This window comes from Branchiostoma lanceolatum, chromosome 1 (assembly GCF_035083965.1).
Source record: "Branchiostoma lanceolatum isolate klBraLanc5 chromosome 1, klBraLanc5.hap2, whole genome shotgun sequence".
NCBI classification, from domain to species: domain Eukaryota; kingdom Metazoa; phylum Chordata; class Leptocardii; order Amphioxiformes; family Branchiostomatidae; genus Branchiostoma; species Branchiostoma lanceolatum.
In genome coordinates this window covers 21,845,487-21,871,819 of record NC_089722.1, presented here as the reverse complement: position 1 = coordinate 21,871,819, position 26,333 = coordinate 21,845,487, and the positions used below count along the sequence as shown (strand labels likewise).

Below are 26,333 nucleotides of genomic sequence, written 5' to 3'. Positions count from 1 at the left end.
TCTCAAGAAAAACAGACTGACAACAATTTATCAAGGTGATGTCATATCTGAAAACATTCAAGTCCTCGTGAATCCACATGAAACGAGCATTACTTTGAGAAACAGCAATTAAGACCAGAAAAGAACAAGAATGGAAACATGACATGGGTACAAAGGATTCCGGTCTGATCTTTATTAAAACACTGTGTTATGTCTTTGCCTGATTGTCATTCCTAGAACACCAAGATTCCTGTTCACACTGATCGTGCTAGACGTCGATGGTCTCTCACAGACTTGAGAAAAGTTTCACCAAGGAGGAAGGTGGCTTGTGTGCTGTAGTCTGTAAGACAGGAAATATATATGATAAGCGTTTTCGTAGACGACCACATCACTGCTGTCATAAAACGGTATCATTTGATAAGAAGATGAACACCTTTGATTTATAAGATAATGGCATCAGATGTGATACGCCTGTGTAGTGTGGCTAGATGTAAACAATTGCAATTTTCTAATCACAAAGACTGGCATTCAACGTAACAAGGATAGCAAAGCACAATCTCACGATCAATTCTTCAAAAATAAAAGTCAGTGGTATGAACTCAAGAGAACTTTCACCTGCCCACTACCACATAGATTATTTTCCATGACCATCTAAAGTGATTGTGGCATTATGACATTACATTGTTGCTGTGGGCGCAGTACTCAGGGGGAGACAGTAGACTGGTGTTGTGTATCCCTTCCTTCATGTTGTAAACCCGGGCGTCAAAGAAGATACCTCCGCTGGTTGGGCTACCGTCCAGTATGGACATCCTCACCGGTGTACAACCTGGAAATACACTCCACAGTGACAGAATCATCTGGAATTTCGTATGAAATTTTGCAATAACAGTGTTATTTTACACATTCCTTACGGCCATAATAACGTTGCAAATCCTTATCATTAACATTAGTAACTGTTAACTGAATTCACGACATGCCGTACCTTTCCTCGCCACAGTAGCCACAGCAGCTGCAGGGGTACCCTCACCCACCGGCCACTTGAACTTGAAAATGTCGCAGACCATCTGACTTGGACCAAGATGTGCGGTAGCGACATGGACGGCGTCATCTTTGGAAGGAGCACATCAGAACGTTTAAACTTTTGTCCCAGACTTTCTCACTATTTGTAACCTGGAAACCATACCGTCGGAAGCTCCCCGGTTTCTCTGCGGGGCTGGGAGTAATGCCCACCAGCCCAGACAGATTAGCCCGCCCGAGGGGTAGTTAGGTCCTTCCCGGTCTCTACAGTGGCGGCAGAACTACGACGGCTGCTAAACTCTATATGGCAGCTTAGACAGACTGACAGAAACGGGTCAATTTAGCAGACTTGGCCCGTAAAACACACACAAGCCGACCCGTGCAGACTGGGACCAGGCTACATTATTTGTCGATCTACTCCATCAACTTTTCTTTCGTCTCTGTGATAATCAACTGTTGGGCCATGTTGACTGGATTATTTCAGTATATGGATGACATCCGCGCGTGCATAAATTTTTGTCCGTTTCCACAAAAAAGCAAGTTTTCGACAATACTGTAAAATGCTGGAAATTATCAAATATATGCCGTCAATTGCAAAAAAAAGGAAAACGGTAGTAATGTCGTAGAATGCATATGACAAAATTAATTCCAAGAAGAAGATGTGGTGAAGAAATGTAAATGAAGAATCTTTTATGCGCTATACCATGCTCTGTGTTTCTAGTCACTTGCTCAACCTTTCTGACCACGTAGTTTTTCATGATAAAGGCAACTTTTTATTTGGGCCGAAGCTTTTTTTCATTCGCACGCTCGCATCAGTTTTGGCGTTCCCAGAGGATGTCGTCCATATAATCAAATCAACATGGCCTTTTAAGGCAATATTGAAATACGTCGATGGAGGTTAGACATCCATGTATTTAGATACGCCAAAAGGAGTAACTACTTTTGGCGCAATATGGCCTTAGTTCAATAACGATTTGTTGTGACGTACCCGCAACGCACAGCTTGGACACAGGACCTTTACTCAGCTCGCTGTGCTGGCAGCTTTGTCTCGTCAGGTCGACGGTCCACATTACTCCCTGAGAACAAGCCGATAAATTGTTGACCCTAGTTAAATGTCATTTTGCTGGCAAAGAAAACGCATATCTTGCGAAGACTTTCCGATAGTTGTTTCTTTCCATATCTAACGTTAGGTGGCCCCTATAACAGATTTGACTGTGCTTATTGCAGAGGTGGCCACTAGTACAGATTTGACTGTGTTTATTACAGAGGCGGTCAGACCACCTCTGTAATAAGCACAGTCAAATCTGTACCAGTGGCCACGTTACCGCCACTAGTACAGGGTTGACACTGCCTATTGCAGAGGTGGTCACTAGTACAGGTTTGACTGTGCCTATTACAGAGGTGGTCACTAGTACAGGTTTGACTGTGCCTATTACAGAGATGGTCACTAGTACAGGTTTAACTGAGGTTGTTACAAAGGTAATCACTGGTACAGGTTTGGCTCCATATTCACTAACCGTTGCATGGTCCCAGATGTAGGCAGTGTGAATGGGTTGAGGTTTGGGAACGAGAGGGCTGTACTGAGTACCTGTCATCCACATCGCTGTCGTGCGCTTGTTCCAGTCGAAGGCGAACTCTGCAGTTACGTTTATAACCGCTTGGGCAGTATTACTGTCAATAAAGGCCTGTGTAAACAACATACATGGAAAACATTTGTTGTTCCCTTATCCAGTGAGTAATTAACTATCGCCAGTTTTTCGTTTTCTTGTTGAGGATGAATCAAAGTTCAAAATCAAAGTAGGGAAACAAAACATTTGTCAACTTTAAACTTCAAGAGGGGTGTACATCATACCCTTGGAAATTTCAAATGGATCCTGATTGACTCTATGTTTTACCAGTCAAATCACTCAAAGTTCGTGATCTATGCCATGAAAAACGTCAGTGAGTATCCCCAATGTTTTGTTTGCATGTTGAGGATGACTCAAAGTTCAAAAGTACGGAAACAAAACGATAAATGGCCTAAAAAGAGACGTATTTTTACTAGTATTGTACCAGTCCCGGATATTTCTAAATGCACGCGTTCTACTTATTAAATCAAAGTCGTGAACAAGAAGTCTAACAAGAGAATGGAAGATAAGGAAACATCTAAGTGCAGCAGTGCAGCCCAAAGCTGTTTCGTTATAACAGACCGTATTCCCTTATCCATTACCTATCAGCTATAGGTTTGTCGCCCAGAATCTGAACCATTGGCATGTCAAATCCTTAGTGAACGGAAGGAAAAGCTTGTTCCCACAGTACCGCCCACCCGCGTATTGACTGTAACGTTCTATGCACCTGTCCGTATGTGACCCCCAGTGTTGCCTGCCACTGTAGCGGTGTGCAGCATGGCTGTTGTGCCTCCACAAGTCCCACCGTGATGTGAAGCACGAACACAAGTAGAACCGATAGAATCGCCATGTCTGTTCTACCACAGCGGTTAGGGGTACCGACTTTTGGAACCACCGACGGCAAAATAAATAGGCTATGCTGAGTGTGCATATAGAGGTAGTTTGTTGACCATACAAAGGTTATAAGGTCATCAGGTAATGTGGGTGACATGGTCTCTTCTAGAGGAGGAGTCTGATTAGACGTATGTTTTCAGGGTCACGGTAGCGGATCGATATGTATACAGTTTTATGTGACCTGTCGGACTTGTGTTAGTAGATGTGAGTACCTAAATGGAAAGGATACATCACAAAATGTCACCACTGTGGACGTCTGCACAATAATAGGTTCAAGTCGCTTGCCTACAAAGAAGTATTAACTGCTTTCAAATTGAGAGTTCTCAAGAAAAACAGACTGACAACAATTCGGTATCAAGCTGATGTCATGAATGAAAACATGCAAGTCCTCATAACTCCACGTGAAACAAGCATTTGAGAAACAGAAATCAAGACCAGAAAAGAACAAGAATGGAACCATGACATGGGTACAAAGGATTCAGGTCTGATCTTAGTTCAAACACTGTGTGAGTTTTCTTTGCTTGATTGTCATTCCTAGAACATCCAGATGATGCCGATCTGTTCACACTGATCGTACTAGACGTCGGTGGTCTCTCATAGAGGTGAGAAAAGTTTCGCCAATGAGACAGGTGGCTTGTGTGCTGTAGCCTGTAAAACAGGAAAGATACATTGTAAGCGTTCACTGAGACGACCACTGCTGTCATAAAACGGTATAGTTTGATCAGACAATGAACACGTCTGATTGTAAGATAACGGAATCAGATGTGATACGCTTGTTTAGTGTGGCATTCAACGTAACAAGCACAACCTCACGATGAATTCGTCAAAGAAAAGTTGGCATGAACTCGATCGAGAGAATTTTCTTCTCACCACTACCATATAGAATTTCACATGGCTGTCTGTAGTGATTATGGCATTACCTTATTGTTGCCGTGTGTGCAGTACTCAGGAGGAGACAGTAGACTGGTATTGTGTATGCCTTCCTTCATGTTGTAAACCTGGGCGTCGAAGAAGAACCCGCCGGTGGTCGGGGTGCCCTCCAATAGAGACACCCTCACTGGTATGCATCCTGGAAATAGAGTCAATATAGTGATGAACTTTAATATTAAATTTATCAACAGCAGTGTTATTTTACACCTTCTGGAATGCCATCACAACGTTATCTTTTCTTACCAAAAATGCCTGTAATATGTCTACAGGGTCAGTTAAAGCAGTTCTTTTAAAATCAAACATTGTACTTACTAATAGGTTGCAGGTTGGCTAACAAAAGCATAATATATATAACGACTAACGTAGTTTGAGAAAACTGTTGATGACTTTGCCGTACCTTTCCTAGCTACAGTAACTGCAGCTGCAGAGTACTTAAACCTGAAAATATCACAGACCACCTGGCTTGGACCCAGATGTGCGGCAGCGACATGGACGGCGTCATCTGTGGAAAGGGGCACACTCAAACGTTTAAACCTTTGTTGCTTCTCAATCCATCCGTCCATCCGTCCATTAATCCATCCATTCATTCATCTTTCTGCCTATCAAATCTATCTACCAAGGTATCTATCCATCTATTTCATAAAATTCTCTTTCGTATCTTTATTATTCAATTGTTATCATGATACTGATGTATTGTGACATACCTGCAATGCACAGCTTGGGTATAGGACCTTTACTCATCTCATTGTGCTGGCAGCTTTGCCTTGTCAGGTCGACGGTCCATATTACTCCCTGAGAATTAACAAGCCGATGACAATATTGAGCCTACATGTAGGTGACAAATGAAACGTATCTCACGAAGACTTTCCGGTAATGTTTTTCTTCAGATATCTAAACGCTCATGTTATACAGTCAAACCTCTCTATAGCGAACAGTCAACGGCCTTGGAGAAAATGGTCGCAATAGACAGGTGGTCACTATAGATGGGCTTATTATGCCTGAAGCAATGGTGAAAATAATCAATAACAAGAGGCCACAATGTCCAGGTGGTCATTATGCAGAGGTACTATCGGTCGCTAGTACAGGTTTGACTGGGCTTATTACAGAGGTGATCACAAGTACAGGTTTGAATGCATTTATTGCAGAGGTGGTCTTTAGTACAGGTTTGATTGTGCTTATCACTGGGGGTGGTTCCTAGTACCTGAGGTTTGATTGTGCTTATCACAGTGGTGGTTCCTAGTACAGGTTTGATTGTGTGCTTATTACAAAGATGGTCACTAGTACAGATTTGACTGTGCTTATCACAGAGGTGGTCCCTAGTAAATATTCGACTGCACTTATTAACACGTTCACTAACCGTTGCGTGGTCCCAGATGTAGGCAGTGTGGACAGGTTGTGGTTTGGGAACGAGAGGGCTGAACTGAGTACCTGTCATCCACATCGCCACTGTGCGGTTGTTCCAATCGAAGGCAAACTCTGCATTGAGGTTCATAACCTCTTGGGTAGTGTTACTGTCAATAATGATAGCCTGAATGCACATAACAGCCATGGAAAACGTCAGTGATTATCTGCCAGTGTTTTGTTTTCTTGCTGAGGACACAAAACTTAAAATACGTAAAAAGAGATGCATTGTTTAATTGTTTTTCCAGTCGCGGAAATTTCAGAAGCGTCTTGATTGTCTCAATATGTTCTACTAATCAAATAAGTCAAAGGCATGAAAAATGTCTGAGAACAGAAGTGGAACAGAAGGAAGCATCGAACTTCATCCCAAAGCGGCGTTATAACAGAATGTATTCCCTTATCCGTGACGTGTTAGCTCTAGAGTTATACACCCAGAATCTGAACCATTGGCAAAGTATGCCAAATCCCTTGTGTATGAAAGGAAAATGTAACGTTACATATATTGTTTCCACAGTACCGCCCACCCACGTATTGACTGTAACGTTCTGTGCACCTGTCCGTATGTGACCCCCAGTGTTGCCTGCCACTGTAGCGGTGTGCAACATGGCTGTTGTGCCTCCACAAGTCCCACCGTGATGTGAAGTACGAACACAAGTAGAACCGATAATACCATTGCTTCTGTTTCACCAACAGCTTACCTCCCAGGTTAGGGGTGCCGACTTTTGGAACCACCTCAAATAAATCTACTAATCTAAGTAAAGCTGATGAAATTGTTTGTTGACCCAAGGATATTATATAATTCTCTGGGTTGACCGCACAAAGGTTATAAGTCACCGGGTAGTGGGGTAAACGCGGTCTCTTATCTGGGTAATCATTTCAATACAGGCTGGTATCAATGTTGAAGGAAACCTTGAACACACGTATTAAGCCTGCCTTCACCCTTCAGTAGATATGTTGTCTTGTTTCAGAGGACATGGTAAGAATAATTCCTAAAAGGGCTTCCCCTGCACACAACGTTATATTGCAGAGTTAAGTGATCAACATGGTGTGGCTTACCTACATTATTTCAAAAGGAAAATTAGATCTATTGTCATACGAACAGGCAAAAACATTACATTTGTTCAACGTCTTATTATTTTTTAAAATAGGATTCAAATTTGGATGTGGTAGCCTTCAAAACGTGACTTTTTACTGGAAATGTACAATCAACCACTTCTATTGGTAAGATGTTGGTTATAACCGAATACCCCATTGTTTTGTTTGTGAAATGTTTAGGATATCGTCACTCTTGATTGTAGATGGTCGAACTTTCGAAAAGAAAACCAAATTAGCCTCAAAAATGGAAAACCCTCTGCCAGCCTTTCGCGATTTTCCCGTTCCCGAAAATACCGAAATTTGGCAATTTGACGGTCGTCTTCGACAGTTTTCAGGCTGCGGCCGGGAGCGGTACTGCAAATAAGGCTCCTATGTGGTATATAGTCCCGAGTAGTAAAGATGTGAATGTATTAAAGACATCAGGCTTAAAGGCTGTGAATACTTTCCCCAACAGGCCCGGACGTCATACATCTAGATACATACATTGAGAATGGCCTTTGCGAGTTTGAATACGACTCGTTGACAATTTTGGGACGCCGCGCGAGGAGCCCATGCACCCCCCCCCCCCCCCCCGTCGAAGCGCTCCCTATATTATATCGTGCAATAAAGTTCTTCTTCTTTCTTATTAATGTACACATCACTTTTTGCATGCAATGAGTACTAGTTTAAGTACATGCATGTACATGTATGTGTTTATCACACGCTTTCCCTTGCCAAGTTCGACCCTTTCCTCAACGTTTTATTTCCTTATTACACGTATACATCAATTTATGGCTATGGCATCGCTAGTATGAGAGAGTCATCATACCAGTCATGACCGCGCATAAGTCAAATTACACGTATCCACACGTTGAAAGCACTTTTCAAGTGGTTAAAGTTGATTCACGCCTTGTACATTGTAGGTTTGAAGAATGGTATTAGAATGTTTCATCGTCCGCTATCTAATGACCGATGCCCCGTTTATAGCCTCCATTGGATTTAGATAATGTAGTTTTGAGCTGATTTGGTACTGCTTTCTGGTGGCTCTCTTGTTCATACTTTAGCATACTGAAGTAGCCGTTTGGCACTCCACTACTTATTGGTTACAGAGTTAGGCAGCAGGGAGAAGGTTAACAATGTTTGTTGCTGGTGCAATGGACGGCTATTTTCTTTGGTCTCAATGCAAACAGACTGCCAACTTCTCAGTGCCCATTTTGTTTGTTTTCATGTGGATCGGTGGTTTCCTTTTGCACCGGAGTCTTCTCAGGTGACGGCTTCTCTTTGCAAAGTTAACTAAAGCTCCCTTTCTACAGTTTCAGCCGCCCTTTCATCGTCTTAACAAAGGAAAGCGACGCCTGCTTTCTAGCCGTTGTTTACCGTGTACCTGGGCGTAAAAATGGTGCCCAGATAAGGCCGTAGTTGCACATACTATTGAGCGAGACGGGGTCTTCCTTTGGATTTCATGACCACTAGAGCTGATGACATGAGTGAAACAGGGCGTGGAAGAAGCAGGTATGCGTGTAACTCTGACACGGTAACTTAGACCCAAACATTGTACCGAAGTCTGCATTGCGAAAAGTAGGACGGAACGGGATAGATTTTGAAGGGGAGGGTAGAACTGTGTCAAAGAGAGTGTACTGTGCAATCACACCGACCAAAATGGCACTCTTGCACTCCAGGTCTTTAAAGACGAATGTTGACAACTTATCGAGACAAAGGAACATGAGATGTGTTATAATTAGGTGACAGTGTCATACTCTTCCACATTAATTGTTCGGATTAGAGCACCTATCCCAGGTGCACCTGTATCAAGCCCGCACGTATGTGATACGCACTGGTTGCATGTGATAATTGAAGACATGTACTAGTACTCCCTTCGGATAACAGCACGGGAGAAAAGGATTACATGCGTTCTAAGTGTGATGGCTTAATTTCCCACAAACGATGTCGCTGATTGGGCTTATTCTATGTGCATGACAAGTTTAAGGAATGGCGAAAGCTTAAGTTGTTAGAGACTTTCCCGTTCTTCTTACAGTCGGCACCCCTATGCCTTACATTACTTTGGACATTAATCAGCAGATAACATTACAGGTACCCGTCTGCAAGAGACGGACAAATTTCCTTAATTGCCTATGACACCAGCTTATGCAGTTATAATATCCAATTTATTATGTACTTGAACAGTTGTTTGAGATATGGTGATCTTCCGATATAACAGGCTTTCGTTGACGACTATAAACTGTTTCTCAATTTCTGCAGGAGGTGATCTGGCCCTATGACGTTATACACACTTTGTTAATCAGTTTTGCTGATCTGAAGAAACACTGTAACATTGCTCACGATGTATGCTGTACGTGGCGGGGCCTCCACTCCGGAACCCTCTCGCGGAAAGACCAGCAGACAACAGGAGGCATTAACCCGAGCACCCCTCGAGACCTTCCGAAAACAAGCGAAGAGGATTGCTCGGCGTCGTTCGGACAAAGTCGTCTTGCGAGTCGGAGGCACTCGGTTTCAGGTCTCAAAACACATCTTGGACTTTTATCCGAATACGCTGCTAGGTAGCGAAGAACGCGAGCGTTTCTTTGACACGGACTGTCAGGAATATGTCTTTCCCGATCGTGACCCTGAGATTTTCCGATACGTCCTGAGTTACTATCAGACGGGGATGCTGCACTTTCCTTTCGACGAAGAGTTACTGGACTATGAGCAGGAACTCTTGTCCTTCGGGTTTGAGGTGGACCAGCTCAAAGAAGTCATCAGCAGCTGTTGTCTGGAGTTTTATGAGGACAAACAGGAAGCCTTGGAGAAGTGCAAACCGTTTCTTAAGAAACAGATGGCACAGTCCACACCGCGAACCATCCGGGAACGTTTGCATTACATGATCGAGAACCCAAAGCAGACGATATTTGGAGCTGCGTTCTTCTGGCTTACCTCAGCATTCATAGCGCTCTCCGTGACAGCGAATGTCGTCGAAAACTCAATCTACTCTCTTGGGAAAAAGGAAGGTGAGTTTGTCTATGTTGGAGAAGCCTTTACGACTCCGTTTTCGGTCCTCGAGGTTGCGGTCGCTGTAATTTTCACGTTAGAGTACATCATCAGACTCTACGTCGCTCCTAACCGCTGCAAGCACGTCCGTCAGTTCATGAGTGTCGTCGACCTGGTCAGCATCCTACCGTTCTACATCAGCCTCATGCTGCCACAGAAGAGCGCCGTCACGAGCGCGTTCGTCACCTTAAGGGTCCTCCGCGTCTTTCGGGTCTTCAAACTCGCACGTCATTCGGAGAAGCTCAAACGACTGGGTTACGTGGTGAAGAACAGCATGAAAGACCTGGGATTTCTCGTCTTCACGATGTTGATCACAGTGGTACTGTTCTCCATCATCGTGTACCAAGCGGAGAGGGGTGTACCAGACTCCCCCTTCATCTCAGTCCCTCACACCTTCTGGTACATCATCGTCACCATGGTAACCTTAGGGTACGGCGACATGGTGGCTGTGACGATCTTTGGCAAGGTGGTGACGGGCATCTGCATGATCAGCTCGGTCATCCTCCTAACGCTCCCCGTCACAGTCGTCATCGGAAACTATAACGAACTGTGCCGGTCCACACAAGATATGGTCCGCCTCAAACGTAAGGGGTGCCGGTGCCTGGCGCCTGAACGAAAGGCCCGTCAGTCGCAGGACACATGTACTACAGCAAGTGATCAGGTGATCAATCATCCAACGAGCACAGAGAGCCATGGGAACGAGAGGGTAACGGGAGAGTACGAGGGTACACCCATATTGACTTGGACCAGCAGCGTGTAGTTTATGTTAATCTAATTAAATAGGTTGGAATTGCAGTCTGTGATTTGCCGTGTTGTTACGATAATATGGTAAAAACCAGCTACCTAATGTGGAAAAGTTACTTGAAGTTGTAGTTTTAGAGTCACTGTTTACCAGCCGAATCAAGTTAATTTCATTAGGCTTTGTTGTTAACTTCTGATTGTCTTTGGCGTCTTTTATAAGCCATAAAATTCTGATAACATAATCGAAAGGAAGTAGATGATATAATGTATAATTGTACAGTATATGATTAACCCTTCTACATTTTTGACAGCCAATGGTCCTTTGTCACTTTCCAAAGATTAGATCTTAGTAGCTGTACCAACACACTATATGATGGATGGACAAATAGACCCTGAAACATGTGCAGAATTTTGACCCTCTTTAATATCCCATTGCAAGTTAAAATTGTTGAATTTTAAAAAGTCAGTAGTGGGGAATGTGAATATGATAGTGCTTTGCTGTATACATTGGTCACATTGTTCAAGTTTTACCATTGCTACAACATTTGTTTCTGAGTTGAATGTGTTGTTGATGACAAAGAGAAAGTAAGTGTCATTCAGGTAAAGACAACCATTTCACATAAAGCTATGTTGATAAGTAGTGGTGTTAAGACCAGAGATGAGACTAGTATCAGTCTTCAATCCAAATTTTGAAACTTGAGCCTTTTTCTTAGTCAATAAGTATTAAAGTCATGAAGACTTGAGTCTTGAGCTATCCAACACAATCCTGTCTTCTTTTTGCATGTCAACTTGAACTGTAATCAGCAGAGGGACAGGCACAGATACACCCCAACTCAAAAGGTGACATAATTCCTCGTCATAAGTCTAGTTCATCTTGACTAAGTCACCAAGTTCAAACTATATCAGCCTTTCAAGACCTTCAAAGACAGATTATGGCTTAGGTCAACACAAGGAGGTTATATGGTCAACATGTGTACGTGTCAGATGGACAACTGTGGTTCCTAGCTATGCATCAAACCTGTGTGGGATTTTAGCATTCATAAGTTGATTCAAAACTGTCTTCTTGAATAGTCATGAAACAAAGAATCATGAAATGGTATTACACATGTACAGAAAATTGACATACATTTACAACATACAATCTTCAAACTTATAAGTTCAAGTTTCCATCTGTTTTGACACTGTGCTTACAAGAGGTAGCAGTAGAATGGTGTGCACCATTATAGTGGTTAACATTGAGAGAGCATTTCAAAAAGTGAGAAAATTCCACATCCTTCCTATTGTAGAAATACTAAAAGCCACTGCTACCGTTTTAAGTCTAGAGGTAGAAGCTAGTCAAGTAACCACCCAGGAGTCTACGACACCTCAAAGGTGGGACTTTGATGGGCAGCTCTTGGCTAGAGACCCCATGGGGTCCCATGCTGGAAGGACAACAGGCTCCTGCTTGAAGACAGCCATGACTTCATCGGAGACAAACTTTTTGTCGACGACCACTTCAAACACGTACTCTGTGAACCAGTCATCTGTCATTACGAGGTAGCCTGTAGGATGGAACATATAATGGTATGTCACAAAATATGAAAGGAAATCTACAGATTAGAGCTTAGACTAAGGGAAAGCAGATGAAGTAATAGCAAGGAAAATACAAACTTGTATGTCATGTATTACGTACAGTGAGAAATCTATAGCCCTCTACTTTAGAATTTTCAATTGCCCGTCCTGTATTTCATAAGGAACGACAGGGAAAAATATGAACCATTTCTTGATGTTCTGTATAACATCTTCTCAAGACCCTTGACACTAAAACATCACCCACCTTTGTCACCTCCTTCCTCTCCCCAGGAGTTCTCCACCCTCCACTTCACATACTTTTCATCATCGTCCTGAAAAGTAAAGCAAAATTGGAATTGTGTCAGTGGTACACTAAGAACTCATTAGACAGCACTTTCAGAGCTAATCAAATCTCTGCCAAAATAGCAACTTTCTGCCAGAAGATTTTCCTGGTTTTATAGTACTGCATTTTGAAAGAGAGCTGCAATTAGCTAGCTTGTTCAATCACTAAGTCTTGTCCCTGGTCCCAGGTTTTCCCTCAAAGGTGAAAGTAAGAAGATTAACAATGTATAACATTTGGAGATGTGCAGTTCATAAACTTACTGACCAGCCTACAACACTTAAGTAAATGCTAGCGCCTTTTTATGACGTGGATATCGACAAAACAGACAAGTAGAAAACATGTAGCTGCTCCTTTAATATCATGCACATATTTTGAATTGGTTAAATGAAAACCACAAGTAAGCAACTTGAAAACATTTTGCAACAGAAAAAGTGCTATTTTGTTCAAATCAAAGAGATGTACATTGTATTTTAATGCCATGAAAGCTAGAACATGTCTGCCTATACCTACCTGAGTAAAAGCCGTGATGACCATTGCATGGGTCATGAGAGATTCCCCATAGATGACCCTCTGTGCCTTGTCCATTGTTTTCCTGGATACCCCAAGTGTCAACTCAAAGTCATGCCTAAAGAACAAAAGAGAAAACATTTTTCAAGTTCATGACATAACAGATATAGAAAATGGTAAGTTTTCTTTGTTTTGAATCCAACAGAGCACAATCAATACACATGTACAACAAAAAAACTATCCAAAAATGGTGTAATGAGATTCACGAGTTTTTTGTAAAATAAAAATTGAAAATAACATTCATAACATAAAGCAGATTGCCTGACTGTAATGATAACAAACGTTTCATGTATATCCAGACTTACTTGTATTGAGTTTGTGGTGAGTTAAGCTACTAATACAAGTAAGATATAACAACAGGCACTTACGACTCAAGGTTCATGGCGCCCAGTTTGCGATCAAAGTGTTGTCCAACATCACAGCCAAACCAGATAGCCTTTACAGGAAGAAGCAACATAGTCAAGATCTTTGAACCATGCTCAAGACGCACAAACAACAAGAACAAAAGTGCACTCTTGTAACAAGAATACCGTAGTATCATTCAATGAAAATGAACTGCTTACGGCAAATAGTCAACGTTTAGTCATAGGTATAGTCAACGTTTAGTTTTATAACCTGGTATCTAGAATCAAGAACTGGAGGTATGATCTTTAAGTGGTTTGTTGTTTATTTGGTGAATGAATGAATTATTATCCTTGCTATAGATGACAAGAGTATGTTAAAATTTGGCATCATACACCATTTACTTTTCTACTGTCATTACAACTTCTGATAACACTTCTCTAGAAGTTGCAGGAAACAGAGAAACACAACATCATCATCTAAAAACACATATTGACTTGAGGAATTCGGTGCTGACCTCCCCTGCCTTGATGGACTCTGCCGTGGCCTTCTTCAGCACGCTGATTGGCTGGTTGTTGTACAGGACCTTGCGGCCCTTGTGCATGTTCCCCAGGAACTCCACCGTGAACAGCTTACCGAAGGGGTTGTCAGGACGGCAGTCATTCACCAGGCAGATCTGAAAGAAAAAAGAGGTAACCTCCATTAACATTATTAATCAGTAGTTTTATTTTTGCAGTTTGTGAGGTGACCTCTCCACTATGAATGAGTTTTCAATGCACTACTACAGTACTTTACCACAGAATTCTTTCAATGGCAAAGTTATAACACTGTAAAAATCTCCTTTCCCTTCTACATCTATAGATAATTGATTGTTACATAAATCCACCACTTTGAAAGTCAGTGGGTTTGAGATATCTCTAGTGAAGCAACCCCCAGGTATGCACAGTTTAGATATACAGGAGTGCACCATACTGGGGGACGTTGGGTCGGAGATCTGTTTGGATGTATCTTTCCAGGATGTACCCTGGTGGAATTATGTTAGTAGATGTTAAGTCATGACATTAAAATGGTCTGGATAAAGACTCGACATGAATACTGTAAATCTTGAAATGTTCACATAAGTTTCATTTTTGAAGTTTGTGAGGCAACCTCTCCTCTACAAATATGAGTTTCAATAATGCATTACTAAAAATAACTGTAACGTTGGTTAACATAAATTTGCGGGGTACTTAAATTTGCCATTTTTTGGAACGGTGTATTTTAGGGAAATGTGCTAGATGCAAAATCAGTTATAACGCCAGCAATGCAAACCGGATAGACTAACGTATTCAGAACACTGGCTGAAAAGCTTCGATAACCATGCATTACAAGTTGGCGACGTAAAAAACTCTCCGTCCCTTATTGACAGAGTCTGGGGGCTTCGTGGGAGAATCACACTGCACGGTTGTTCGCTGGTTTATAAGACAAATGTCACATCTCCTGCCTGCTAAACACAATTATTTACAAGACAACTTATTACAATCTCTTTTGCTAACCTGCAACTGGATTCTAAGTGTGATCAATCATCAAAACTCCTCTTTGTTGCTACAACCTACGGCACGTGTATTTTCCCGCCGCCATATTATTACCCAGAATCCTGTCGTCAAGCAGACAACAAAGGTTTGTGAGGAACACTTTTTTGTCTAAATGTTGCGTGTGATAGTGGACTGAAGACGATATTTTCCTCAAAGGTTGCTCCTAACACAACAAGGAACACATGGACATAGTAGTATAACCATTGCTACGGCATCCAGCTAACTTCCCATGAATAATGTACACGTTGCCATGACGGTGGGGATCGACTTTGAGTGACGTTCTACCGACTCAACAAACGGGATGTTACCGAAGGCCTGATGTGTGTGGTACGGCCGTTTTTTCGTGTATTTTTTTGACTTGGACACGTCTATATCCATTGCACTCTCCTCAAGCCAAGGATGGAACGAATAGCTGCTGTATAAAATGTAATTAGCGGTAAGATATTCAAGACGAATCTTCTCTCCCGAAATAATGTTCACACCTGTCCGACAACACCGTCATTGTGCGTGCGGCTGACGGTAGTTTCAAGTTGAAATATTATGGTGTCAGCACGACTAGAGACAAAATCTACCATGATTAGTGCAAAGATAGTACATGATACTGACAGAATAATAGAAAAAAAGGATGGTTTATTGTTCTGCTAGATTGATTTCAGTCAACCATTATCGGAAAAATGGCGAATTTATGTTACCCAACGTTAACACGGAATTCTTTCAACAGCAAACTTAAAACACTGCAAACACCACCTTTCCCTTCTACTGTGAAAATAATTGATTTCAAGTAGTAAGAACGACACTAAGTTGTCTTCAAGGACAAAAAGATTCCACCCCCTCAAACACTCATACATACATGTACTTCAAGTTCAAGTTATACTCTGACTGTGAGCATGGCAACCATGTAGAGTCAATACCTTGTCGTCCATGTTGTAGAGTGGCTTGACATGCTCATGGTAGAACTGTCTGGGGGAGATGGGGCCAATCTTCTTGTAGTTCTTGCTCTTGTCGTAGTACTCCCATGTGAAGGTTTCAGGAGGGCTTCCCAGGCTGATGCTGGTCACCCTGTACACCTGAAGTAACAACAACACTTACACATGGTCTCTGAAAGCATTGATGTACAAAATACATAGTGTACAATACATACATACATGATGACATATTGTACACTTTGTACAATATATTTATACCTCACCAGTCCCGTAGCTCATCAGCTATAGGGGAAGCTTCTGTTTATACATACATTTATATCAACAATTGACCAGGACATCACAATACATGTAGTTGTCTTATCACTAGAAACGATAAATGCATTTATCGTTATACCAGAAGTCAGTAATTAAGGCATGATGAAATCCCTATGGCATTTAGAAGCCAATAATTCTTCCAGTCTGAACTTGACCTTCAGCAAACCTGACTGACCTCATCCATCATCTTGACCTTCTCGCGGTCAAGTTCGTCCTGCGAGGCACCTTTCTCCATCAAGGCGGTCAGCTGCATTGCAAAGGACCTGAGCTGTAGAGACAGGGATGTACATGTAATATTTGATTTACTCACTTCATTTCGTGGAAAGAAAAGTCATGGCCTTATGTTTCACCAAGGAGGTTATGGTTTCACCAGGGGCAAAGAGGATAAGGAGAAAGGACTTCAATTTTGTAAAAAAACTATGATATTTTCACAGCCTAGTGGTTTATACTCATGACAAGCTATTGAATTACAATGTCAGGACTTGATTGCCTTATCAACTGTAGATTAAGAAATATTGTGAAACCCCATGAGGTTCATCAGATTCTACACCCCTTTATCAGCCTCTCAGGCTGCAATGGACATTGCAATTATAGTAGTAATACTGAAACAATTCCACATTTTCGTAAAATAATGATGACCAATTTTCATGATCTAAAAAAAGTCATGTGTACAGAGCGCTCAAAATACTGGGTACACATGCACTTTTGTGCAACCAAAATTATAGCTTTTTTTTACTGTGGGTGCATTGAATTTGATGCACTTAACCATTTGTGTAGGCTTATGTACAAAAAGATACTATTGTACAATAGCATAATAAGAGTGAAATCTTTGTTGTATAGATTAGTTGGATTTTTTTAGTCAGCTATAGAATATGAAATTGAGTTCTGAAGATTATACTGTATTGATTCTACTTTATTTCATGTTGTGCACCCTGGGTATGAGTGAATTTTTTTTCAGTGCACCTGAATTTCAAGCCCTGGTATCATACCGAAAAGATATTGACTGACCTTGTAGTTCAAGGTTTGGTTCAGTCTCCTGGATGCAGTGGCACTGAAGGACTCTGGGAAGGATTTCTTGGGCATGACGCCATGTTTGTTGATGAGGTTGATCAGCATATCCCACTGGCCGCCGTCGTTCACCGGGTTGGGCGAGGCCAGGAGGAACTGGAAGAGACGACCGTCTACAGGCTCTTTCCGCTTCACCACCTCCTCGTAGGCGTTCAGGAAGTAGTTCGCTCGTTCGATCTGTGTAAGGAACGTAGAAATCAGACTGAATCCCACCAATTGCATGCATTCGTCTGCTGACAGTAGCCCCAAAGTTTACAAGATCATGATGATTCTTTCAGTACTAATACAATAATACAACTCAATCAGAGCAAGGGATACCTACCTGCAACATGCAATTTGGAAGGAACTGAACTTGCTTGTAAAACTTAAAACTAAAAGATCTTAGAAATAACATTTTTGCAATTTTTTATTACATGTTACTACACGTTGACTTATTGATAAATTGATTTGGTTTGGATTGGTTTGGAAAAATTGGCTTTTTTTCCATGCTACATCAAAACCTGCACATGTAAAACAGCCATCTAAATTTAAGGCTAAACCAATTTTAATTTCTTGGTTCATGGACATATCAATGTAAAGGTTTAGTAAGAGGACATATAAAACAGAAGGCTGGGGTGAAAACTGGCACTTGACTCTGTTCACTCCCTGAAACTGTGTGTACCTGACCAGTACAGACTTTCCTCTCAGAGTCTACTTTCATGTTGATATTCCAATCTAGCATTATTCTACTTCAATCCAAGAACAAGAAATTAACTTGGTGTGACGTGATTTAAATCCTTAGGTCACAGTGTGACCTAAGGATTTAAATCCTTACCTTGTCCCAGAAGAAAAGGTGGTTTTGACTGAACTCAAAGTCGTCCAGTTCAAATTTCTTGATGAAGGGAACACGCAGAACATTCAGACAGGCAAAGATCCAGCATCTGTGGGGCAGTGAAAAAGATGAAGCTACAGTTGATGGCAAGAAATGCTAGTTGTTGATTTCAATGAAGGGTCAAGTTTGCAGTGAAACATAACCGTAAAAACCGTGATCAATTCAAGCCACCGTGAAAATGTCAACATTTACAGTACTTAGCCATTAAATTGCTAATGTTAAAACAAGATAGCAATGTTTCAGCCTGATATCATGAATATTTGCTGTATTTCATATCTGCACATCCAGTGTGCTTTTGTACTTATCATCAATAGTTGCTCATATTAATCATGCGTGATCTCTGCAATTTCAAATGATACATATGCTGTGCAAATTCCTAATCTGCAATGAAAAAAGATCATTGCCTTTGCCGCAAAACACCTGCAACATTTCACATAGATCACAAGCATATTAATACAAATCCCAAGTCTTGATGTTAGCTGGTACGTGATTGGTTATCTAGTTTGCCTCACACCTGCCAGAGCTCTTCTGATTGGTCACTGGCTTCCCCTCGGTTGGAATCTTGTGCTGGAAGACGTGGTTGATCTGACTGGTGACCCTCCGATCCAGGCACACCGACAGGAGGTCATTCGTGGTCGCCACGTTCTGCGCAAGCCTGTTTTTAGGTTCGGCTTCAAAGTTGGATTGAAACTTGGCTAGCACCTCCATAGGTACACCTGTTAGGAAACAATATAATCATCATCATCATCATCCCTCGGCCCACTGGGTCAGGGTTAGCTACTTGTCAAGATGAAATAATTCATGAAAAAATATGTATAAGAGAAAAATTATCAATGCTCATTACTATCTGCATTGCGATAAATGTAGAGGTATTACGTTAAGTGCATTTTACTAATGATGGTTTGCATTGAATGTAGAGTGGTCTGGTTACAACTTACAGACTGAATCAAAATGACTGATTATGGAAAAAGGCCTGCAACACAAGGAATACGGGTTTAACGACAGTTAACTTGTGAATAAAAGATTTTGAATCTGATTCTGGATCCAGATACATGTAATTCTTGAAATGTTTGCAGTGGTTTGATATTTCCTTTTTTCACGGTGACCTTTTACCACAAATATCATAACATATAGCGAATATGCATTTTTTAATTCAACTGTACACTATTAAATTGTTTCAATCTCGAACTTCAAACACTGCCCCAAAAAGACATTTACCCTCTTATGAAGAAAAAAAGCCACCGCTAGAGTATTACACACTCGTTTGTTCATCAGGCCATGGTTTTAGTACCCCCCCCCCCCCCCACACCAACAACTGGTGGTAAAAAACAGAATGTATACGCGTACTTCTTCTTCTAATTACTAATAGACAAATAAAGTAAAAACTAAGGCAGGAAAAGCTGGGGAACTACCTTCCATTCTAGACGCAATCGTTTCTATTATCAGTTCTACAAACGCGGTTCCTTCATAATTTATATAGACTTGAGAAACAAATCATAATTTTATGCCAGTCATAGTTACCCGCTTTACTGCAAGGTATAGGATCTTGCTTCTGGGCGGCCGCATCCTTTGGAGAGTCGGCGGACATGGCCTCTGAAGCCACCTGAGCTGGAGAGGAGGGATCGTTGGACTGAGACATTCTGCTTGGCTAGTAAAACTGTAAAAATTTAGAAAGATTCGACAGTCAAGACGCGTAGACAGTTCTTTGTGCTACCCGGAAGTGAAGCCGATCGAGTGATTAGCACGGCAAAGAAACGCATCCAGATGCAGTAATTTGTGTGATATAAAGAATCAAATGACGGCAGCAATTAATATACACATTTTTAATAAAAACAATAATATGTTTTTTCGTTTGTGTAAAGGGATGAATATGACGAATATGTTTTGCATCTGGGAAGATATATTATTGATTCATCAGTCATTGTTGTTTAGATGCTACTATCTCGCCGGTGTCATGTCAAAGTTCAGGTCCTGGTCCAGCTGACGAGTTGATAGGTGGTTGATGAGTTTGACACTGGTTTGTAGGTACTATAGGTTAAAGTTACTGGGTCGCTGTCTAAAGAAGAGATCGCAAGGTACACGTTTTTTTTCTTCTTTTAAGTGTTCTTTTTCTTTGTATTGGCTTCATCATGTAAATGATGACACGAAATGAAATCAGAAATGTTATTCTTGCTTGAAGAGACAGGGGGCGGGGCAGGTTTGCTGCATAATAATTCTTCAGTGATCGTTTTGAATGTCAACATTTCATCATCTTATGTTGTATAACAGCATGGTTTTGCTCTTGTTTGTCGTCTATAGAATCTTTATGCAAATTTTGGACAATGTTTTCTCACGATCACTCTGGCCTATTAACAATGCATTCATGATCATAATCAATCTCAGTGAAAAGTGAAAGTTATATTATCATTAAAGAAGTCTCACTATAAGCAAGTGTCATACAGATAAGTGTACTAGCTAGAGATTACAATCACCTCCTATTTATTGTCCCTTTAACAAGTCCTTTGTGGTCTGTATTTTGGAAAACACTGAATTGTGAAAGCAGTTTGATTGATTAATGGAATCATAAGATAACAAATGATTGATGGCTATTCTTTAATATGCATCATCGACGAAAGATCTCCGTACCTTTGATACAGTATACAGACATGTGCATGTAGACCTGGGATTAGAGTTGGAGGCGCATCATTTTGAAAACAAATTCAATAACATCGACTATGTTATTATGTTAAACTGGGGAGATTTACATGCGTAGCATGACAAAGGATTTGATGTACAAGGTAACGTTAGACAGGTCTGACACTAAAATTAGAACAGTAAGATATCATTGTCTTGTCAAAGCTTCCTCCGTTATGTTTTCCCTCCTTTCGAGTTCTACAGTTGTACTTTAGACGGTGACTTCCTGGCAAAGTTTCTGAAGAATTCTCTCCTCTACAGACAGGAGAGACATCCATACCAGCACCATGGAGGATCTCCTGAAGAGAGAGCTAAACACAACAAAACTCCGACCCATCGGTGGCGGCGGCGGCTGTATCAACCATGGCGAGGGTTACGAGACCGATCACGGGAAGTTCTTTGTCAAGATGAATGGTGATAAGGAGGTAAGGTATTACCTGGTCACCAGTCTCTACGGGCCGGCTTAGGGACGTTCTATCATGCTCAGTGTGCTTAAGTCTTTTTAGCTGGGACATAGATCGTTATCGAGTCAGGAGCGAACGAATTAAGCCAAGCCTGTAAAACCACCGGTACCCCTCATGGACGCTAATCTGTTTGGGCAAGCATCACTCCCAGTGCAGTAGACATACCAGGGAGGTCCCAATGGTTATAATGGCTACCTGAGGCTATGGGTTGTGCAGATCAGGAGCTGTTGTTTGAATTCAGCCCTCATGATGTCAAGGAGTAATCAGTAACCCTATTTAATTACAGTTGACCTTGATGCTGGTACATATTGCTTGATTAATCTTATAAGTTATCATTGTAACTGTTATTTTGATGAGTTACCTCATCATTATTTGTTCAATGATATTTGGATTTGGCATCTGGAACTTGAAGCAATGAATTACAAGATGGGCAGTTGCCGAGTGATTAAAAAGTCCTCATGGCCTGTTACTGACTCTATTGTTCATATGATTTAGATTTTAAGCCTGTGCTTATGACTTTTTTGTTTTCCAGGCTAGAGTGATGTTTGAAGGAGAACATGCCAGCTTGGAGGCCATAGCAGCTACTGGTACTGTAACTGTACCTAAACCTATCAAGGTTAGAGGTGTTTTACTTTCTTTTGTTCCCTCTCTCCATCTCATCTCTCAATTTTATCCTGGTAAGCATGCATTCTTCTTTTTGCTCTTTGAAGACTAAGAGGACAGTCACTATATCACAATATTCTTTCAGAATTGTTAGTTAAAGTTAAAATCCTCCCACACCATAAGGTGTATAGGGCGGTGCCCATCTCAGTTTCATAGCCCTGGGCCACACTGTGGTGCGATCACTGCAGCAGGGGGCTAGTCCACTGGCAGTGGAGTGTGTTTAACTTCCATACTGTTTCAGAAGTATGTACCATTTTTATAAAGTCTTTGGTATGACTCAATGTGCCTCTTGTCCAGAGGTGTCCTACCCGGGACTTGAACCCCGGTCCTTCTGGTCCAAGTAATTTGAACCAGATGTGGCTAGTAACAGAAGCGCAGAACACTACACCACCCCCTGTTTCAGAATTGTATTGGACTTAATTATAATTATAAGCTAACTGGACTCTAAGAAACTTTCATCAATAAACCTTGTTCTACAGGTTTTAGATGACCCAAGAGGCAGAGGAGCCATGCTGATTATGGAACATGTGGACCTGGGGGGCCTTAGGTCGTATGCTGACCAGTTAGGAGAACAAATGGCAAGGTAAAATCATTGTATTATAACTGTGAGTCATATATATCACTTTCTGTGCAAGATATATCATTTCTTGAAACATTGTGAATTTGGGAAAGGGTTCATCTTTTATCTTGTCCTTCAGTTAATCCTCCATCATTATCAGTTTTTCATTAGTGTCTTATAATTCATCATTTTGTTCTTTTCAGTCATATTCTTCCAAATATTCAGAAACCTCAGTTGTCAATGAAGTACTACTAGTACACATGTTAGTAAGTCCTGCAAAACATCAGATAATTAACCTCCATTTACAGTAATCCAGTCCGGGTTAGATAAATCTGCCACTTTAAAAAATAGTGGGTTTGAAATAATTCTCTAGTGTGTTAACAGTTATTTAATTAGATATACAGGAGTGTATTATACTGGGGGACGATAGGTCGGAGATCTGTTTGGACAAATCCTTTCAGGGTGGCGGAATTACGTACCCTGGTGGAATTATGTTCGTAGATGTTACTCATTACCTTCTGACCTTGTATTGCAGGCTGCATCTCCACAATGAAGAGGTGGCTAAAAAGGCGGCAGCTGGTTCCTCCAGGGTTGGACAAGGCGGGGACGCAGTGCCAACGTACGTGTCCCAGTTCGGCTTCCACACGACAACGTGCTGCGGCGCCATCCCCCAGGATAACTCATGGTCAGACGACTGGGTGGTACGTAGTAACTGTTTAACCTTATAATTTCTCCTACGGTTACTTGTTCAATGTTCAAGTTCAAGTAATACAAATAGATCTAATTAAGTAAGTACATGAGAAATACATATGGATACAAAACAGCAAAATGAATATTGGCATCATAGTATATTCTACATTGTATGTCTGTTTGTCTTGTCATATATGTTAGAGTTGTAGAACTTAATATCCAAACATTGAAAAATGTTGTTTTTCTTTTCAGTCTTTCTATGCAACAAGGAAACTGAAACTCCAGTTGGACCTGGTTGAAAAAGATGTGAGCCTTTTCTCATTTCTCTTAATCAATGTCCTCAGTGTTGTGTCTTTTTCATCGATTACTTGATTGATTGCCTAAATTATGAACTTTGAACTACTGCCTCCTGTCACACCAGTACCATGATACATGGTGTCGGTGTGGCGCAATGGTTAGAGCGTTGGTCTCAGAACCAATATAGGTCCTGAGTTCTATGCTCACCATCCTCCGATGTTGTGCCCTTGGAAAAAGGCACTTAACACTACTTTCCCTGGCAGTGGAGTACTAGTAATGCCCATCAAGCCTCTTCGGCTTATCTGACTAAAAGTGTGCAAAAAACACACTACGGATTTGGTTCCTGATGTGCCAACATCTAGCATATTTGCCACCAGGAACTGTACAATTTTTTTGTTTAGTACCATGATAGAGAGACCCGTGACCTTTGGCCCCAGCTGGAGCGGAAACTGCCCAAGTTTTTCGAGGGTCTGGAAGTGACCCCATCGCTACTGCACGGCGACCTGTGGGGAGGGAACGGTGCCGAGAACGACAAAGGACCAGGTTAGCATCTTTTCCAAGGTCAAAATCATTGTCTCACTGATCTTCTTGACAGAGGTAGTAGTAGTAGTAGTAGTCCACTGTGTTCTGCTGCTGCAGTGGTCTGAATATCCTGCAGCTGCAATCAGTCTTTCTTCAATTCTCTCCACTTTGTCCGATTCATTACAAAATTCCATACCTCCATTAACATTAATCTGCCGGGTTACATAAATCCGCCACTTCAAAAAACAGTGGGTTTGAGAGATCTCTAGTACAGCACCCCCCAGGTATGCACAGTTTGGATATACAGGAGTGCATTATACTGGGGGACATTGGGTTGGAGATCTGTTGGGCGTATCTTTTCAGCATGGCAGAATTATGTACCCTGGTGGAATCATGTTAAAAGATGCTACTTTAATCAATTAGACAGTACTATTATATAATTATAAATATAAGAGAGTATATATTAGTATGACAGGGAGTAGGTCCATCACTATCCATTTATTAATGAGAGATAATTTCATGCACTTGTTTTGACTAGTACACCTTTTCTTTTAAGTAAAGGCCACAAAAAGATCTAGCTTCTTTCCCCAAATCATTGCAGAGATTCCTCTGTCATCTATAAGTTCTTCCTAAGGCTATGTGGTCATAGAAGAGGGCACATGACCATTTACATATCAATATCATTCCATATGATCCTAATATCTGATGCATATAATTGTTTCCTTTTTTATGTAGTCATATTTGATCCAGCGTCCTTCTATGGACACCATGAGTATGAGATGGCTATAGCCTCCATGTTCGGAGGATTCGGAGGAAGGTTTTTTTCAGCGTACCACAAACTCCTTCCTAAAGCTTCTGGCTGGGAGGCCAGGCACGAACTGTACAAACTCTTCCACTACTTAAATCACTGGTGAGTGGGAAGCATCAATTGTAGGGCTTAATTAAAATACAGAGTCCAAATGCAGGGCTCAAAATACTGGATGCATAGATTATGCACTTTTGTGCACCCAAAATTGGAGCTGTGCACTAGTGCACATTAAGTTATTTGCATAGGGTTAGCTAGCTATAGGAAGTTAAAGTTATATTGTAATTCCACAAGTCTCAGAAAAAATTCCAAAATCTTTCTTGTATGACATGTATGAACTTTATGAAAGTTATAGAATTTCAGATTCTAAGCTCTAAAGAGAGGCATCTATGTCATTTTGTTTTGCTGACATTCTACATGTACTTTATTTCATATTGTGCACTTGAATCTCTAGGTAAAATAGTTTCATCAGTGCACCTATTCCGAAAAATGTATTTCAAGCCCTTATCATATACCTGTATTTTTGCATTTTTCAGGAATCACTTTGGGTCAAGCTACCGAGGATCCTCAGTCAGTATCATGAAGAGTCTTGTTAAAGACTATTGATGTTCCTGTGACAAGAGATCCTGTTACTGTACAATTGTAATGGATTATCCGAAGTTAAATATTGCTCAATTGTTGAAAGGTCGCATCTGTCACAAGTCACTTTGAATATGGAAATTGTTACTCGCTGCACAGTAACATTTCACATGCTGTTTTGAAAAGCATGCTGCCTTGAAATTGTATATATATTCTATTTGTTTGAATTCCTTTCCTAGATCCTATGTCTTTGAAGAAAATTTTTATTGCAACCGGTTGTCTCAAAATCTCACTCACCCTTGAGTAAAATGCTGGGCATTGCTGTCGAGCCAAGCAGGAAATAGTTTAATCCGTCCTCCTATGAAAACCTAGAGGCCGAGTGCATTGCATAAGTTTGACTTTTACTGACATTTTAAGTTAGAGACACTGAAATTGAATATGCGAACCTAGAAAAAATAACGCTTGACATGACTATGTGGAGGGGAATATGTACTAGCTTGGTCTCGGCTGATACAGGCCAATAGATGATGACAGACACTGGGTTTGATATAGAGCACCCGGGAGCAGCTATGGATGATCAAGTACTGTGGAGATAAGTTGTGAGCGGACTCACTGCAACCCCCAGGGTGGACAGATGATGATAATGATGATGTTCTTCTGGTGTGTTTAACCCTTAGCTGCCTACCGGTGCCTTACATGTACAGCTCCAGTATTATGCCTGTACACTGGTACCTTGGAGTCCAAAATGTACACTGAAAATACTGATGCAACACTTTTGTTTTCAGCTCATACTTTTTTTAATGAGGTGAAGTTAAAGATGTTAAGATTATCGTTAT

General features: G+C 41.2%; 5 protein-coding genes across 6 annotated transcripts; 2 read left to right on the top strand and 3 right to left on the bottom strand.

Moving 5' to 3' along the window:
• Positions 1–157: 157 nt before the first annotated feature.
• On the bottom strand, positions 158–3,534 carry LOC136441501 (uncharacterized). Its single transcript, XM_066437830.1, has 6 exons — positions 3,331–3,534; positions 2,514–2,681; positions 1,985–2,072; positions 962–1,087; positions 660–805; positions 158–319 (listed from the first exon to the last, which is right to left on the bottom strand). Exons 1-6 carry the CDS (start codon positions 3,532–3,534, stop codon positions 266–268), a joined length of 786 nt encoding a protein of 261 aa, XP_066293927.1. The 3' UTR covers positions 158–265.
• Positions 3,393–6,038, bottom strand: LOC136441517 (uncharacterized). Its single transcript, XM_066437854.1, has 5 exons — positions 5,785–6,038; positions 5,132–5,219; positions 4,825–4,929; positions 4,418–4,566; positions 3,393–4,145 (listed from the first exon to the last, which is right to left on the bottom strand). The coding sequence occupies exons 1-5, from the start codon at positions 5,974–5,976 to the stop codon at positions 4,092–4,094; spliced, it is 588 nt and encodes a 195-aa protein (XP_066293951.1). The 5' UTR covers positions 5,977–6,038; the 3' UTR covers positions 3,393–4,091.
• Positions 6,039–8,262: 2,224 nt separating this feature from the next.
• On the top strand, positions 8,263–11,442 carry LOC136441482 (potassium voltage-gated channel protein Shal-like). The gene is made up of 2 exons (XM_066437788.1): positions 8,263–8,414; positions 9,162–11,442. Exon 2 carries the CDS (start codon positions 9,244–9,246, stop codon positions 10,705–10,707), a length of 1,464 nt encoding a protein of 487 aa, XP_066293885.1. The 5' UTR covers positions 8,263–8,414; positions 9,162–9,243; the 3' UTR covers positions 10,708–11,442.
• On the bottom strand, positions 11,093–19,996 carry LOC136441475 (bleomycin hydrolase-like). Its single transcript, XM_066437775.1, has 11 exons — positions 19,767–19,996; positions 18,760–18,961; positions 18,189–18,294; positions 17,315–17,551; positions 16,482–16,574; positions 15,977–16,132; positions 14,009–14,167; positions 13,518–13,585; positions 13,093–13,207; positions 12,505–12,571; positions 11,093–12,229 (listed from the first exon to the last, which is right to left on the bottom strand). The coding sequence occupies exons 1-11, from the start codon at positions 19,882–19,884 to the stop codon at positions 12,054–12,056; spliced, it is 1,497 nt and encodes a 498-aa protein (XP_066293872.1). The 5' UTR covers positions 19,885–19,996; the 3' UTR covers positions 11,093–12,053.
• Positions 19,997–20,192: 196 nt separating this feature from the next.
• On the top strand, positions 20,193–26,273 carry LOC136441495 (ketosamine-3-kinase-like). Of its 2 annotated transcripts, XR_010756899.1 has the most exons (10): positions 20,193–20,320; positions 21,180–21,343; positions 21,915–21,998; positions 22,525–22,628; positions 23,140–23,305; positions 23,547–23,600; positions 23,993–24,134; positions 24,849–25,023; positions 25,455–25,812; positions 25,872–26,273. XR_010756899.1 is itself a non-coding variant. In XM_066437811.1 (9 exons), exons 1-9 carry the CDS (start codon positions 20,248–20,250, stop codon positions 25,522–25,524), a joined length of 1,032 nt encoding a protein of 343 aa, XP_066293908.1. In that variant the 5' UTR covers positions 20,193–20,247; the 3' UTR covers positions 25,525–26,273. The 2 variants fall into 2 exon arrangements, 1 of the variants encoding a protein (XP_066293908.1); XM_066437811.1 differs by having other exon boundaries at positions 25,455–26,273.
• Positions 26,274–26,333: the final 60 nt, after the last annotated feature.